This window comes from Orycteropus afer, unplaced genomic scaffold (genome assembly GCF_000298275.1).
Source record: "Orycteropus afer afer isolate SDZICR_OR568_19922 unplaced genomic scaffold, OryAfe1.0 scaffold00011, whole genome shotgun sequence".
Taxonomy (NCBI): domain Eukaryota; kingdom Metazoa; phylum Chordata; class Mammalia; order Tubulidentata; family Orycteropodidae; genus Orycteropus; species Orycteropus afer.
In genome coordinates, this window is record NW_006921598.1 from 11,190,787 (window position 1) to 11,206,148 (window position 15,362).

A 15,362-nucleotide genomic window follows, 5' to 3' on the forward strand; every position below is an offset into this window, starting at 1 on the left:
CCCTCCTCCAACTATAATTTTAAACTGAGACTGTAATGTGTAATAACCGTTAAGGAACCAAAGATAGCATATAGCCAAATATTTCTACTTGTTCAATGTGTGTGTGGGAATAATTTCACTTTATTTTATTAACCACCATTATCCACCAGTTTGTTATACTGTGGTTGCTTATGTGTTGCTGTGATATTGGAAGCTATGCCACCAGTATTTGAAATTCAAGCTGGGTCACCCATGATGGACAGGTTTCAGTGGAGCTTCCAGACTAAGACAGAGTAGGAAGAAAGGTCTGAAGATCTACTTCCAAAAATTACCCACTGAAATTACCTTATGGTTCACAGAAGAACACTGGCCGGCTCACTTACTTTGAATGTATCATCAGAAAAGAACAACTGCTATTCAGTGAAGAAGAGGGCCAGTAACGATGAAGGAGACCTTTGCTGAGATGGACTGACACAACAGCCGAAACAATGGACTCAAATATGCCAGTGATAGTGAGAATAACGTGGGACTGGGTAACGTTTTATTCTGTTGCATGTAAGTTCATCATGAGTCAAAGTTGACTCAATGGTAGCTATCTTATCAATCATTAACCAGATATCATTTTTGGAAAGAAATACAGACATTTCTTCAAGATAATGGTTTTGTTTCAATCTGTAAAATTCTTTATCCTTTAAGCTATTCAAACCAAAAAGCCAAACTCACTGCTGCAGAGTCGGATCTGACTCATAGCGACCCCTCCTTGGGATTCTGAGGCAGTATCTCTATGGAAGTAGATTGCCCAACCTTCCTTCCAAGGAGTAGCTAGCAAGTTTGAACCGCCAGCAGTCAAATGCCTTAGGCACTACGCCACCTTTTAGGCTGTTAATCATCTTTATCTCTGACCTGCCCATTTCTACAAGCTGCATTCCTTTATTTAGTGCTGGCTTACCACAGAATTTGTTCACTAGATTATGTTACATGAGCTCTAATTAAAGTTATTAAAGTATCTACAGTTTCATTTTATAAAAATACCAGGACACCCATTTTGTAAAAGATTGAAATTTACCTTCTATTCTTCTAAATCTTTTACCCTATTTATGCCCTTAAGGATGGCCTCTCACTGGCCAAGTGATCACAATTAGGGAACACTGAAATTATGAATCAGTGAGAAAAAAAAATGAGCAGTGGTTAAGAGAAGTAGAGATGGGCTCTAGTTCAGGTGCTACCACTAGCTAGCTGTGAGATCTTGAACAAGTTACTTTATCTTTCTGGGCTTTAGTTCCTGTTTACAGCTGGAATCCATGATCTCTATCATACCAACCTCTAACCCTTTAAAATTTCTGTGATCTGAAAACAGATTCAACTCATGCTGTAGTGGGCAAAAGAGCCATGTGTGGATACAACCTGAAAGAAACCCTTCAGTCCCTCTGGAATACTTCCTCATTCTGCCTGCTCATGGCAACTTTAGCCAGGGATACTTTCTCTATCATTATTCACTGACTGAGCTCAGTTGCCTAGCATTGCAGACATGGATAGATACAGAGGGATCCAGCAAAAACACTTTCTAAATCCAAAGGATTTTCAAGACAAGGAACACTTGCCAAACAAAGAAAGGATTAAAATGTCACAAATGAGATATTTTTCCCAATGTCTCGTCCAATCTACGTGCACATATATCAATCTGCCTCTTTCTTCAAATTCATTAAAATTTTTCTTAAAACAGGGGAAGAATAAAAAGTGTACACCATTCTTTTGTTCCACTGAACTTTGGAGCTAGAAAGAGAGCAAAAGAAGAGCCCATGAAAAGTTCATGATCAAGCCCCTGCCTCTGACTCTAAGACCAGAGCTAGATGGTACCCAGCTACCACTGCTGACCATTCTGAGACAGATTACAATAGGAGGTCACAGATAAAATGTGAGAAAAATGTGGAACAAAACTCAAAATAATAATAATAATAGACCAGGTTCACTGCTCTGATGAGACTGGTGGAGCCCCCAAGACTAAGGCCCTCAGATACCCTTTAAGCCTGGAACAGAACTCACCCCTGTGACTCAACTTTTAACCAAACAGACAGGCCTTATAAGGTTTAAAAAAAAAAAAAAAAAACCCCCCCTGGGCCCAGGTGTGCCCATGGGGGGGGGGGTTATGCACTCTCTAGACCAACCAACCAACCATACATATGAGATCCAAAGAGCAGTATTTTCTCAGGGATAGCTCAGAGGCAGGAAGGGATAGGAAAGAAAGACAAATGCTAAACACAGGGAGAAAGTGGGATAACTGCTTTTACCTTGTGGGGATTGCAATCAATGTCACACACACAAAAAAATGTGTATGAATTACTGAAAGAAAACCAATTTGCTCTGTAAATTTTCACTCAAATCACAATAAAAAGTTTAGAAAGGAAAACTGGGTTATAACAACAAAAATAACAAAACACAGTCCAAAAAAAAAAAAAGAAAAGTTCATGATCAATAGCAATCCACAGTGCACTAAATGAAAAGAAGACCTGGAGCATTAGGGAACATGGCTACCAATACAGTCAGGCACCCTGGGCATTCAGCAGAGACAAATGATCATGTGGAGGTCATACTAAGTAAAGGAAACTGTAGCCTTCCAAAACTGACTAGTGTCAGGCTGCCTTACATCATTTAAGACTAAAATATTCCATCTTTTGTAAATCTGATTAGAGAAAGCCTTATGCATATTTTGGTAATCAGCATACCAATGAGTCTCATTACTGTGAAAGCAGCTCACAGCTATTAATTTTTCAAGCTGACAAATGATTTATGCAGTACTTTTTTTTTAAAATCTACAAAGAACTTAATGAAATGCTAAAGAAAAAAAATCTAAAAGAAATCCTTAATTATGATGCCCTGTTACCAATCTTTTATTATCACTATAATAATAACATTTTAGGTAAGTCCTCCAAACTGTCCATCTGGAGAAACAGTGGTTTGTTTGTTTTTTTCTGCCCACTTGATGCTCTTCATTGTTTAAACCAAATCTGGAAGAGAAATATCTGGCCTATCTGTGACTGTCAAGATGAGATTCTGAGACTTGGTATACTGACTGTGATCAATGAACTACTTTCTCTCTCAGCACGTAGCAAAGTGGGGTCTTCCATGTCATTTCAGTTAAATAACTATCATAGCCAATAGAAATGGCAGGATATTATACTCTCACCATCAAGGCTCTGAAACTGGGCCAAGAGCTCCTCTATTCTCTTTGCTGTGTTGCCAAGCTGCTTTCCAGAAGAGGACTTAAAAACATCAAAACATTTCTGAAGTATGCTCATCAGCTCATCTTTTGCCAACATCCTAGAACAAAATCAGTGATGGCAGATGTAAAATAACTAGAAAATTAATGTACTTATAAAGTATTTTCTATATAGTCAATGTCTGTGCTCACTGTCTGTGACATTCAGAAGTACTTAGAAGCTCAGCCTAGAAAATTTACACAGATGTGTGTTCATGGCCTGGTTCTGGCACTATGTTTGTAACACAGAACAAGTCACTAAACATATCTGGTTCTATGTTTCCTCATCTATAACGTGGAAATAAAGTTATTCCATGATTAGGCAAAGACTTCAATATTAAATGAGAAGATGCATTTGAAGAATTTAGCACAGTATTTATCATACAGTAGGCACTGGAGTTACCCTTTCCTTCGGATCTAAATGTAAGTAAGAGACAAGATACTTCTACCAAGGATATGACACTTCTGCTAAATGCAAGCTTATCTGAAAGGAGACCAAAATTGCAAGTATCACAATCATTTCTCCAATTATTATCATTTTAGCTGTGCTTTACATCTCCTCTGGGCTTTATAAATACCAGTCGGTAGCAAGGTAAGCAATTCGGCTTGTTTTACAGCACAGGCAAAGTGGCTGAGTAACTCATTCAAGGGTGCAGACCAAATCGTTAGAAATGGAGAGAGAACATAGATAATCTGGAATTCAGACTCTGTTCTCAGAGCCATTATTTACTCCCTATTAAGATTATATTTAGTAACAGAAATCAAATGGAATCAGGTCAATGTTAGTCATTATTAAGGGACATGATATAGATATACAAATTATTTTCACAAATGTTCACCAATCATTAAGACTACAATGCTTAAAAGTACTAATATTAATCACAAAGAAATAATCAGTCCAGATGTAAGTCCAGATGTGGGGCATTCTGTAAAACAACTACCTTATGTTTGATATAATAAAAGATTTTATTATATCAAATAAATTTTCATAATAAAAGATCTGTAAAAAATATTCATATTACTAAATTGGAAAAAAGAAATATAAAGCAAGCAGACTATCACTACTGAGAAATTACGCTCATCATTTCAACAAAAATTTATATGCAAACAAAAAATGTTATACATTCAATAACTGTAGAAACTGGTACAGGTGAATAAAAAGTAAACTTTTCCCAGGTTTAAGAAAAAGTACAAAATCTTCTTTCTTCAACAATGAAACAATTCTATAAAGTGTAATCTTTACCTGTGAATGAATGACAGCTAACAAGTCAAAGAAAAATAAGCCAAGATGTTTTAACTCTTGATTACATTTGAGATTATTTAAAATTTTTGGCTATCTATTAACCACAGCAGTTCAACTGAATATAGAAGAGCATTAACTCAAAGTCAGATATACTTGAACAATCTGTTATACCTAACCTTTAGCTTTCTTCAAATAGACAAGCTCAGCATTGTTAGTGTTCAAGGAATCACCAGCAGTGGCTTGCCTGGAAGGGGAGAGGAGGCTGAGGTAATGCTGGTGGGAGATCTAACTGACACCATCAGCAGCACACTGAGGATTAGCTTCCCAGACTGCAGGCAGCCACACCTCAAAGCCATTTTGAACTCAACTGACCTAACCCATTTTACATTTATGTGACTATCACGGAAGGTCAAGCCGAGCCTATTATCCATTTCCAGGTAACAGAAAAAATGGTATTATAGCATATAATTTTGAAGTAAACTTTATTAGTTGTAACTTAAAAAATTGTAAAATTTGCTATTTTAACCATTTTTAAATCGTATTCACTTCAGTGGTATGGATTACATTCACAATGCTGTGCACACATCACCACTTTCTTTTTCCATTAGTCATAACTTCTACTGTGGCATTTGAATGGAGGAGGTAGATCTTTCATCTCCACGTAACTTCTAGGATTCAGGTAATTATCGGGATTCAGATAATTATTATTACTTTTATTCTAAGTCAAAGATTATGTTCTTATTGTTGCAGAGTAGGAAAAGATTTTACACTTTCCCAAGTACTCTGTGGTTTAATGTGAAACAACAAAATTTGAGGAAAGGCTGATTAGAGCTAATGATCTGACCAATAAAAGTCACTATTAAAATCTCTTTTAAATACACACACACACACATATACATATACACATGTATATGTGTGTGTATATATATAAACCCCACAGCCATACATACACACACACATGCATATATATATATATATATATATATATATACATTAAAAACCCACAGTCATCAAGTTAATTCTGACTCATAGCAATCCCTACTGGGTTTCCAAGGCTATAAATCTTATGGAAGTAGATTGCCTCATCTTCCTCCCATTCAGTAGCTGTGACTTTGAATCTCTGACCTTCTGGTTAGCAGCCAAATGCCTTACCTACTATACCACCAGATACATATATAGTCTTGGTTCTCTAGTGCTGCTTTAACAGAAATACCACAAGTGAATGGTTTTGACAAACAGGAATTTATTCTCTTACAGTTTAGGAGGCTAGAAGTTCAATTTCAGAGTGCCAGCTCTAGGAGGTGGGTGAAGGCCCCTTTATCTTGGGCTTCAGCTCTGCCGAACCCAAGGTCGGCAAGTAGAATGGCGCAATCCCATAGGAAACACAGCCGGCTATTAATTCAAGTCCAAGAACAATCCCAAGGTGGGCAGGCAACACAGCAAGCCACCGATTCAAGTCTAGGAATCGGAGATGAAGACTGGACCAAACTTAGGATCCAGATGTACCAAAAAGCTAGAGACTTTTCTCAAAGCTTCTCCACATATACTGGAAGGAGGCCAAATCCCAAAGGAAGCTCTCTGTCTACTGATTAATGTCTCACAGCAGATTCCACCATGGAGGTGATTACAATCTCATCATAGGAATAACTACATCCAGCTGCCAAGCTGACACAGAACCTTAACTAGCACATACAGTAAGAAACAACAAAGATGCCTGTTACCATCACTATTATTCAACATCATTCTAGAGCTGATCATTATAATAGATTAAGAAAAAGAAGTATAAACATTAAAAAGGAAAATGAAATTTATAATTTGTATATGATGTGGCTGTAAAATTAAAAAACTCAAGAAAACTGTAAAAGTGTTGTTAGGTGTCATTGAGTCAATTTTTGACTCACAGTAACTCCATGTGACAGCAGAACAACTCTCGTAGGTTTTCTAGGCTATAATCTTCATAGGAGCATAGTGTCCAATTGGAGTTACCAGGTGGATTCAACCTATCTTTCGGTTAGCAGTTGAGCATTGAACCATTCATTGTACCACCAAGACATACACACAGAGACATACATATATATGTAATCAATAATTTATATTAAAATATGTAATGGAAAAATATGTTCAAAATGGCAACAAAAACTATACAATATGTAGTAGTGTACTTTGTAACATATAAAAATTAAAAATTTTTATATAAAATTTAAAGTCCTGAATGGACGAATAGGCATTTTAGGTTCTTAGACTTAATAGTGTACAGATATGAACTGGTTACAAATGACAATTTTAACACTATTTGAAACAAAATTCCAAAGGGTGTTCTAAAATTGATCTCGAATGACTGCTTCTGAAAAAGAGGAATAATGTGTGCTAAGTGTGTGTAGTAGGTGTATTCAAAAGGTATAAGCTACAGTGATTAAAATCACAGGGTACTTGTGCAGAACTAGGTCAAGAGAGATGAGTAAGAGTCCAGAAAGAGATCAAGGTATACACAGGGGTTTGGTAGATGACAGGTAGCATTTCAAATTAGTGGGGAAAAGATGTTAGATATCAGAATTATAGAAAAAATAGATCACTACCTCCCATTATACACTTTTATATACTTCAGATAGAGTAAAAGTTTAAGTGTATATGTTGTGAAAGGAAGGGACAGAAAGAACCCACCAATCATAAAATACTAGCAGAAAACAAAAATATTTAAGACTGTTAATATCTAGCACCATCAAGAATGGGAAAAAACTGATATACTATTGGTATAAGTGTACAAAGGTACAACAATATTTACCTTTTAGACTCCGAAGGTTTACATCTATGTATTTGTTTTGTGCAAATGAACATACAAATGTACAAACACATCCTTGCCTTAGATACTCACTACAGCACTGTTTGCAATAGTGAAGAATTAGAAATAACCTAAGATATATTAAATAAGGGATTGGTTAAATAAAATGCTACACTTTCAAAACATGGGTTATATGCAAAAAATGAAAACAATGAGGTAGGGCAAAGGAGCTCTGGTAGCGTGGTGCCTAAGGCATTTGACTGTTAACCAGAAGGCTGGTGGTTCAAACCCACCAGCCACTCTTCGGAAGGAAGGTTGGGCAACCTACTTCCGTAGTGATACTGCCTTGGAAACCCAAAGAGGGGTCGCTATAAGTAGGGCCTGACTTGATGGCACACAACAACAACAAATGCAAACACTATGTAATACTAATGATGATACCTAACATTTCTGTGCACATAAGTGTCACATGTCATTTGACCTTCACAACACTTTAAGATGTAGTAGTAGTAGTAGTAGTAGTAGTAGTAGTTGTGTGCCGTCGAGTCGGCCCCGACTCATAGCGACCCCTCCTTGGGTTTCCGAGGCAGTATCACTACGGAAGTAGGATTGCCCAACCTTCCTTCCGAGGAGTGGCTGGTGGGTTTGAACCGCCAGCCGTCTGGTTAGCAGGCAAGTGTCTTAGCCACTATGCTACCAGAGCTCCTACTTTAAGATGTAGGTACTATTATTATACTCATTTTAAAAATAAGAAAACAGAAGCACAGAGAACTTAAGTAATTTGCCCAGTTATGTAAGCTGGTAATAGGCAAAGTTGGGACTTGAAGTCAGACAGTCTGGCTTAGCATCTATGCTCTTAATGACTATGTTATACTGCATCTCAAGACACAGCACGAGCTGACAAGGAGCAAGGTTGTGGTGGCTCTTGGCCACAGCCAGCTACCCTGAGGGAGTAAGCAGTTGGACCTGTGGACTCAGGATCATGCTCACAGAGAACATAAAGCTCACTTGGCATAACATACCACACAAAAACACTGTTCTACATCCGGCTTTGTTGAGTAACGACTGGGGTCTTAAAAGCTTGTAAGCAGCCTTCTAGATGCAACAATGGGTCTCTCCCTGTCCCGAGCAAAGAAGAATGAAGAAAACCAAAGACACATGGAAACATTTAGTCTAAGGGATTAGCAACCCATGTGACCTTCAGCCTATATGGCCATGAGACCATACAGATGAGACCATATAGACTATAAGAACTAGATGGTGCCTGACTACCACTATCAAGCACTTGGAAAGGGATCAGTGTAGGAGATCCTGGATGGAGTGGGAGAACAATGTGCAACAAAACTCAAAGTCATAAAAAAAGACCAGGTTTGCTGGTCTGACAGAGCCTAGGGAGACCCCGAGACTATGGCCCCTAGTTACCCTTTAGATCTGGAACAGAACTCACTCCTGTGGCTTCAAGGTAAACAACAGACAGGCATATGGGGTGAACATAAACATCGGGTAGATACACTCCTTGGAGCAACCAATTGTAGGCGAATAGAAGGGCAGTCTTTTCACAGGGAGACACCTCAGGGGGTGGGAGTGCATGGGAGGGAAGGACATAGGGAAGAGGTAACTATTGGGAGGAAGGGGGAAGAGAGCTGTTACACTATGGGGAATTGCAGCCAATGTCATGAAAAAAACTATGTATGAACTGCTATATGAAAAATTAACTTTCTCAGTAAACTTTCACCCAAATCACAATAAAAATAATAAAAAAAAGATACAGCATTCATGATAGAATATTAAATAAACAAAACCAACACAATAAAAGCAAACCAAAACACCTAAAAAACAAAAAAATGTAAGTTGTGGAAGAATATATATAGCATGATTTAATACATGTTTGGTTGGGACAAAAACCTCAATGTACAAATTACTAACACTGGATAACTTACTTTCAAAGTTATAAAACACAAGGGGTAATATCAGAAGCAAGCTGTTATTTATTTTTTTTATGTCACTTACTATTAGAGTGACTCTAACAAGCAGTTTGGATAATCCAAACCTAACTGAACAAGATTATTTGAAAACTGAAAAACGAAAAATTTAATCCATACCTAAAAAAGCTGGTTATGTATCAAACAGAAAATTAAGACTGAGTCTAGCCAACAGACCAGCATTTTCAAACTGTGGATTTCAGTCATGACACCATTTCTTTAGTCAAAAATATGTATTGGATGCCTGCTGCATACCAGTCATTGTTCTGGGCACTGGGAGTACAGATTAGTGAATCAAATCCCTTTCATCATGGAACTTACATTCTAGTGGGGTGGGAAGGAGGCACAGATACTGAGCATTATCAGTCTATCTATTTCATATACACTATTTCAAACCAAAAACCAAACTCACTGCCATCAAGTCGATTCTGACTCAGAGCAACCTCCTTTGGGTTTCCAAGGCAGTAAATCTTTACAGAAGTAGATTGCCCAGTCTTCCTTCATAGAGTGGCTAGTGGGTTTGAATCACCAACCTTCTGGTTAGCAGTCAAATGCTTAGGCACTACACCACCATAGCTCCTTTATCATATGTGCACTATAGATATGTTAAAAATAGATAAATGTTACAGGAAAAAATTCAGCAGGGGAAGTGGAAGGGAAATGGGGTGGACAGGTAAGTTTCAATTTTAAAACAGGCCTCACTGAAAAGATTAACATTTCATCAAACATGTAAAGGAGGAAAGAGAACTAGCCATACATATATCTGAGAGAAGAGCTTTTCCTGGCAGAGAACAATGGGTACACAGGTCCTGTGGTGGGAGTGTGTAGAGTATATTCAAGAAAGAACAGGGAGGCCAAGGTAGCTGAAGCTGAGACAGAGAGAGGGCCATAGGAGATAAAGTCAGAGAAGCAATGGGAGTCCAGATCATGTAGGGTCAATGTACAGTCTGTGGCTTTTACTCTTGAGTGAATTGGGGAGTTCAGAAAGAGTTTTAAGCAAAAGAGTGACATTATTTGACATATTCTAAAAGGTTTATTGACTATTGTTTTAAGAAAAAGGTGTAGATGGGCACAAGTAAAATAGAAACCAGTTAGAAGGCAATTTCAGTAATCCAGACGAGATGACGGTAACTTGACAATAGTAGTGACAGCGAAGTGGCAAGAAGAGGTCCGATTCTTGATGTATTTTGAAGGCAGAGCCCCAGGCTTTTGGCTTGAACAACTGGATGGATGGAGACACCACAGAAAGATGATAGGTTTTGGGGAAAAGATGAGGAACTGTTTTGAACATGCTAACTTGGAGAGTCTATTGGATATCCAAGTGAAGGTGTTACATAGGCCGGTGGATTTAACAGCTCAGGAGAGAGGTATAGGCTTAAAACTAAGCTTAGGGCACTTATGATAGGAGGCAAGAAAGATGAGAAACCACCAAAAAGACTGAGAAGAAGCATATATGAGGTAGGAGGAAAACCAAGAGCCTGGGTGCTGGAAGCCATTAAGGAGGAAGGAGTGATGAACTGTGTTAAATGTTAAATGATAGGTCAACTCAATGAAGACTGAGAACTGGTCATTAGATTAGATTAGAAATATGGACATCTTTAATGACTTTGATGGAATGTGAAAATATAATTAGAATCAGTTTCAGAGAACAGGAAGAGAGAAATTAGAAACAAATGAGACAGTGCTAGTTGATGGGTACTGTGATAGTTAAGGGTGTATATCACCTTGGCTGGACGATTCTAAGTGGTTTAAGCAGTTGTAATGTAATCATCTCCACAATGAGATGTTCTATGAACAGCCACTCAGTTGAAAGGGAGTTTTCTCCAGGGTGTGGCCTGCTTCTGAAACATGTATGGGTGTCCTGGGAATACTCTCTGGCTTTCTGCCTGATCTGGATCCTGCATCTTAGCTCATCATCTTTGGTTTTTGGAACTGAACCAGTAGTTTGCTGTACTGTCTGCCAATCTTGGGACTGTTGCCTTCTGCTAAAGAGACAGGTAGGCAACATCTTCTGACCTCCTCTAATTTCACAAAAGGAAGACAGAATCACCACAAGCAGCCCAAGGCCTGCTCCTATGAAGCCAGACATGCCACCACCCTCCAGCCTTCTTACCAACCTTGATATCAACCGTCCCTCCCGCGGCACCCACCACCTCTCTGCTGGGTTCGATAATTCGCTGCAGTGGCTACACAGAACTCACAGATTATGGGGTTTATTAGGGAAACAAAAGGCTACAATTCAAGTTCAGGAATGCACTCAGTCTCTCTCAGGTGGCAGTTTCTCTCAGCAGCGCATCTCTTTCAGTTGGCAGTCAGAGAAATTCCTTCTGTCTCTAGGAGGGCCCATTTTGAGCCCGGCAGAGTAGCAAAACCAACCCCATCATCAGAGTTCTACACACCTGAGAGAGAGCGAGAGAGAGAGAGAACCTTCCCAGAAGGTTACTTCCTGCTGCCTGGGTGGATGACTTTAACAAGCAGCTACTCAGTTGCTCATGGCAAAGCAGGAGTTACAAAGACTATGGCTAGAAATACCATCACTATACAACACCTTCATAGCTTCTGAGCCAACAATCTGCCATTTTAACTGCTGATTTTGGATTCATCATCTGCTGAAGCCAAGAGCTACTATACTGCCTGCTGATCTTGGGTTCATCAGCCCCTGCAGCTGTGTGAGTCAGGAGATGCCTCCAGCTTGACATTTGACCCATGAACTTGGGACATGCCAGCCTCTACCACTATATAAGCCACTTCCCTAAGATAAATTTCTCTCTTTCTCTCTCTATATATGCTTCACTGGTTTTGATGTTCTAGAGAACCCAGCCTAAGACAGGTTCTAACTAGCATTTTGTTTTAAAAGAAATAAAATTGAAAAGAAAGTATCACAATTAAAAAGTTTGAAAGCTACCATACTAGATTATTTTACAGAAAAGGGAAAAAACATATCTGAGTCACATTAATGCCTCAAAAGAGCTGTTTATCTTTAACCAATGTGACCTATAGCTGATTTTATCACTATCAGGTAAATGGTTCAAAAAAAATCTGTGATGTTTAATGTGTTAAAACCTTTACAGACTGTCATTTAAAAAATATTTCCTTAACTAACACAAAAAGAGAATTATTTAGCAATCATTAAAAGCAATCATCCTCCAGGGCAATGAAGTGTTTCTGCTTCATCATGCAGAAAGCCAATAATTTCTAGTTAAGTACTGATTTATAAACTTCTGATTACGAGAACAGGCTAAGGAGAAATTGGTCAATTCATCTCTAAAACAGAGATGGTCTAATACGTTTTCAAGTTCTAAAGAGACATTACTATTATAAAGCAAGTTTGAAAAATATTCAAAACGCAAACCTGCAAATTATAACAATAAAGATTAGAAGAAAATAAATCAAACAAATAAAAATGCCTGTAACAATCACAGAGATAACCTTCTTCAAAGATAACAAAATAATCATATGATTATAACAAGTAAAGCATGAACAAAATTAATTTCCTTTCTTGCTGATAGCTATAATTCAATGGCTAAAATTCATTAAAAATGTAGAGCAAAATATGGATAACAGTTTAAGAATCAGAAAGAATTCTTGCTTTCCCTTTATTATTGGGATAAAAGTGATAAGCCTTTTTTCTAATAATGACAGGAAGGAAAAAATTACAAGTTTATTAGTGAAAAGTACATTTAATTGAGTGTACATTCACTTTTATATTCAACATGAGAATATTTTGATGAGAACATATGTATTTTTTCATCAAACAATTAAAGCTAGTTATCTTTTATTAAAACATTTTTATTAATCAAAAATCATATTAAGAATCTATTCCATTTCATACTATCTTAGATACTAAGTTATATCATTTTTTAAAAATATATATAAGCATAAGAAAGGTACCTTTTTATACTGCCACATCAGAAAGTGTCTACTTTTAAGACACAAAAAATTATAAACCTAACCGACTTAAATAAGATCAGCAAGATATTTTATGCAATAATAGGCACAAAAGTCATATATGACTTAACAGTCACAATTCACCCTATCTATTGCACTGCTAAGACCCAAGTTTTGAATTTCTCTGGTTTCCTGGGATCTGTGGGAACTCTCAAAGAAATATACAGCATATTTTCTTTTAGCTTGTATTCTATTTTAAGCATTGGAATAGGAAGAAAGTGAAAACCAAAAGATGTGGAGATTTCAGAGGTTATCAATGCCCCTCCACTCTATCTGTTGTTGTTGTTGTTATGTGCCGTTGAGTCGGCCCCGACTCATAGTGACCCCTCCTTGGGTTTCTGAGGCAGTATCACTACAGAAGTAGGATTGCCCAACCTTCCTTCCGAGGAGTGGCTGGTGGGTTTGAACCGCCAGCCGTCTGGTTAGCAAGCGTCTTAGCCACTATGCTACCAGAGCTCCCCCACTCTATCTACCCTCTCCCATATTTGGTTTCTCTCAGTACCTGCTGCACGCCATGCTGCTGCTCACCACCTATCCCCAAATCCTCCTAAGCCTTTGCTAGTTGGTATTAGATGTCACTCTTGAGAAGTTGCCCCAGCCTCACAAATGGAGGTTAATTAGGTTAACTGTCTAGTCTATTAGTTCCTTAGCACTCTGGACCTCACTCAGCACAGCACTTATTACTCTATATTGCCAGTCTACTTGTCCACCTGAATGAATCTCTCACTTAACCCAAATTCTGTATAGGTAAAGGCCAGCGTCATCTTTTTCACCAGATCAGTGCTCTCTGCAAATCAGGCATTAAGTACTATTTTCTGAATGGATGACAAGGTAATAACAAGAATGATAAAGAATTTCACCATCTCAGCCTTAGTGAAGAGTAGTCTCTCTAAAGTGAATGGTTCTCACACTGGATCATGTAGAGCAGCACATGAAAGTCATGGTGCTCTATGAGGAACATTTTATGTCTAAAGGAACACTGTATGCCAAAAAGAATAAATTTAATTCTGTCATATGCTTAGAAACAACTTTAGTAGGATAAAATATACATATATTTTACTTATGCACTACAAAAGTAGAGCTCCGTGTTTATAAGGAAGAAAAAAAAAAAGCTGTCAAACTAAATTTGATGAGCTATTTCTGATTTGTAACAATTAATATTTCCTTAACTACCTATTCATTTTAGTAGCAGAAGAGAGGTAACCGAACAAAACCAAACTCGCTGCTGTCGAGTCGGAACCAACTCACAGTGACCCCTCCTTGGGTCTCCAAGGCGGTATCGCTACGGAAGCAGATTGCCCAACCTCCTCCCAAGGAATGGCTAGTGGGTTTGAACCTCCAGCCTTTTGTTTAGCACTCAAATGCTTTCTACCAGAGCTCCCCTAGAAGAGTGCTAACAGATACTAAATGTTTAATAAACAGAAAGAAAAACTTAAAATACAAATTCAGATCTTTTTTTCTGAATTTTAATGGGACAAAAACCTACTGTTCATTGTAACTGCAATACCTTAATCCAGTTTTAGAACCAACTGAAGACCAACTGCCTAAAGCCATCCAGCTTCTCCACAGATATTTTCTTCTTCTTTGACAGAGTTATTTTTTCCTAAAAAAATTTTCTTTTACCTTTTTTCTTATTTTCCCGCTCATTGTTTCTCACAGTGTGGTTGTGGAGCCCTCTGCAGAATGTGTGAAAGTGGTTATTAAATACAGATCCCTGCTTATCATCCCAGTTTGGTCTCAAACTGTCTGATTCAGAATCATTCAGAGAGGAGATGGCAGAAATCTGTTTAATAAAACAGCTGATTCTTGGGCACACTAAAGTCGGAAATCTATACTCTTAAACACAGTTGTTCTCAATATTTTTGCTTTAAATGGGTGTTAACAATTCAGCTATTTCTCTGATTACATCACAAACCTATAGGTAATTGTGGACAAGTAGATGTAATGCAAATTCAAGATTAGCAATCTTGGCTCTAAAAGGAATAATACTTTAGTGGTGCAATTTCATATATCTTACGCATGACTAAATCTAGGTCATCAAAAGTCAGATTATTAACATTTGAGAGGCATCTCCTAAGACTATGGGGTTGGGTCATTTTCATAACTAGATCTTTAAACATGATCTGAAGTTTATCTGCAAAATCAAGATACAATGCATTATTTAGTTTCTAAATC

The 15,362-nt window shown here is 37.8% G+C and overlaps 1 protein-coding gene across 1 annotated transcript in view; it reads right to left on the reverse strand.

The window, feature by feature from the left end:
- The window catches only part of ORC3 (origin recognition complex subunit 3), an 80,489-nt gene that overhangs the window by 13,824 nt on the left and 51,303 nt on the right, over positions 1–15,362 (reverse strand). The window contains exon 13 of the mRNA XM_007950980.2: positions 3,164–3,297. Coding sequence (XP_007949171.2) covers positions 3,164–3,297 — 134 coding nt within the window. The remainder of the gene's footprint in view (positions 1–3,163; positions 3,298–15,362) is intronic.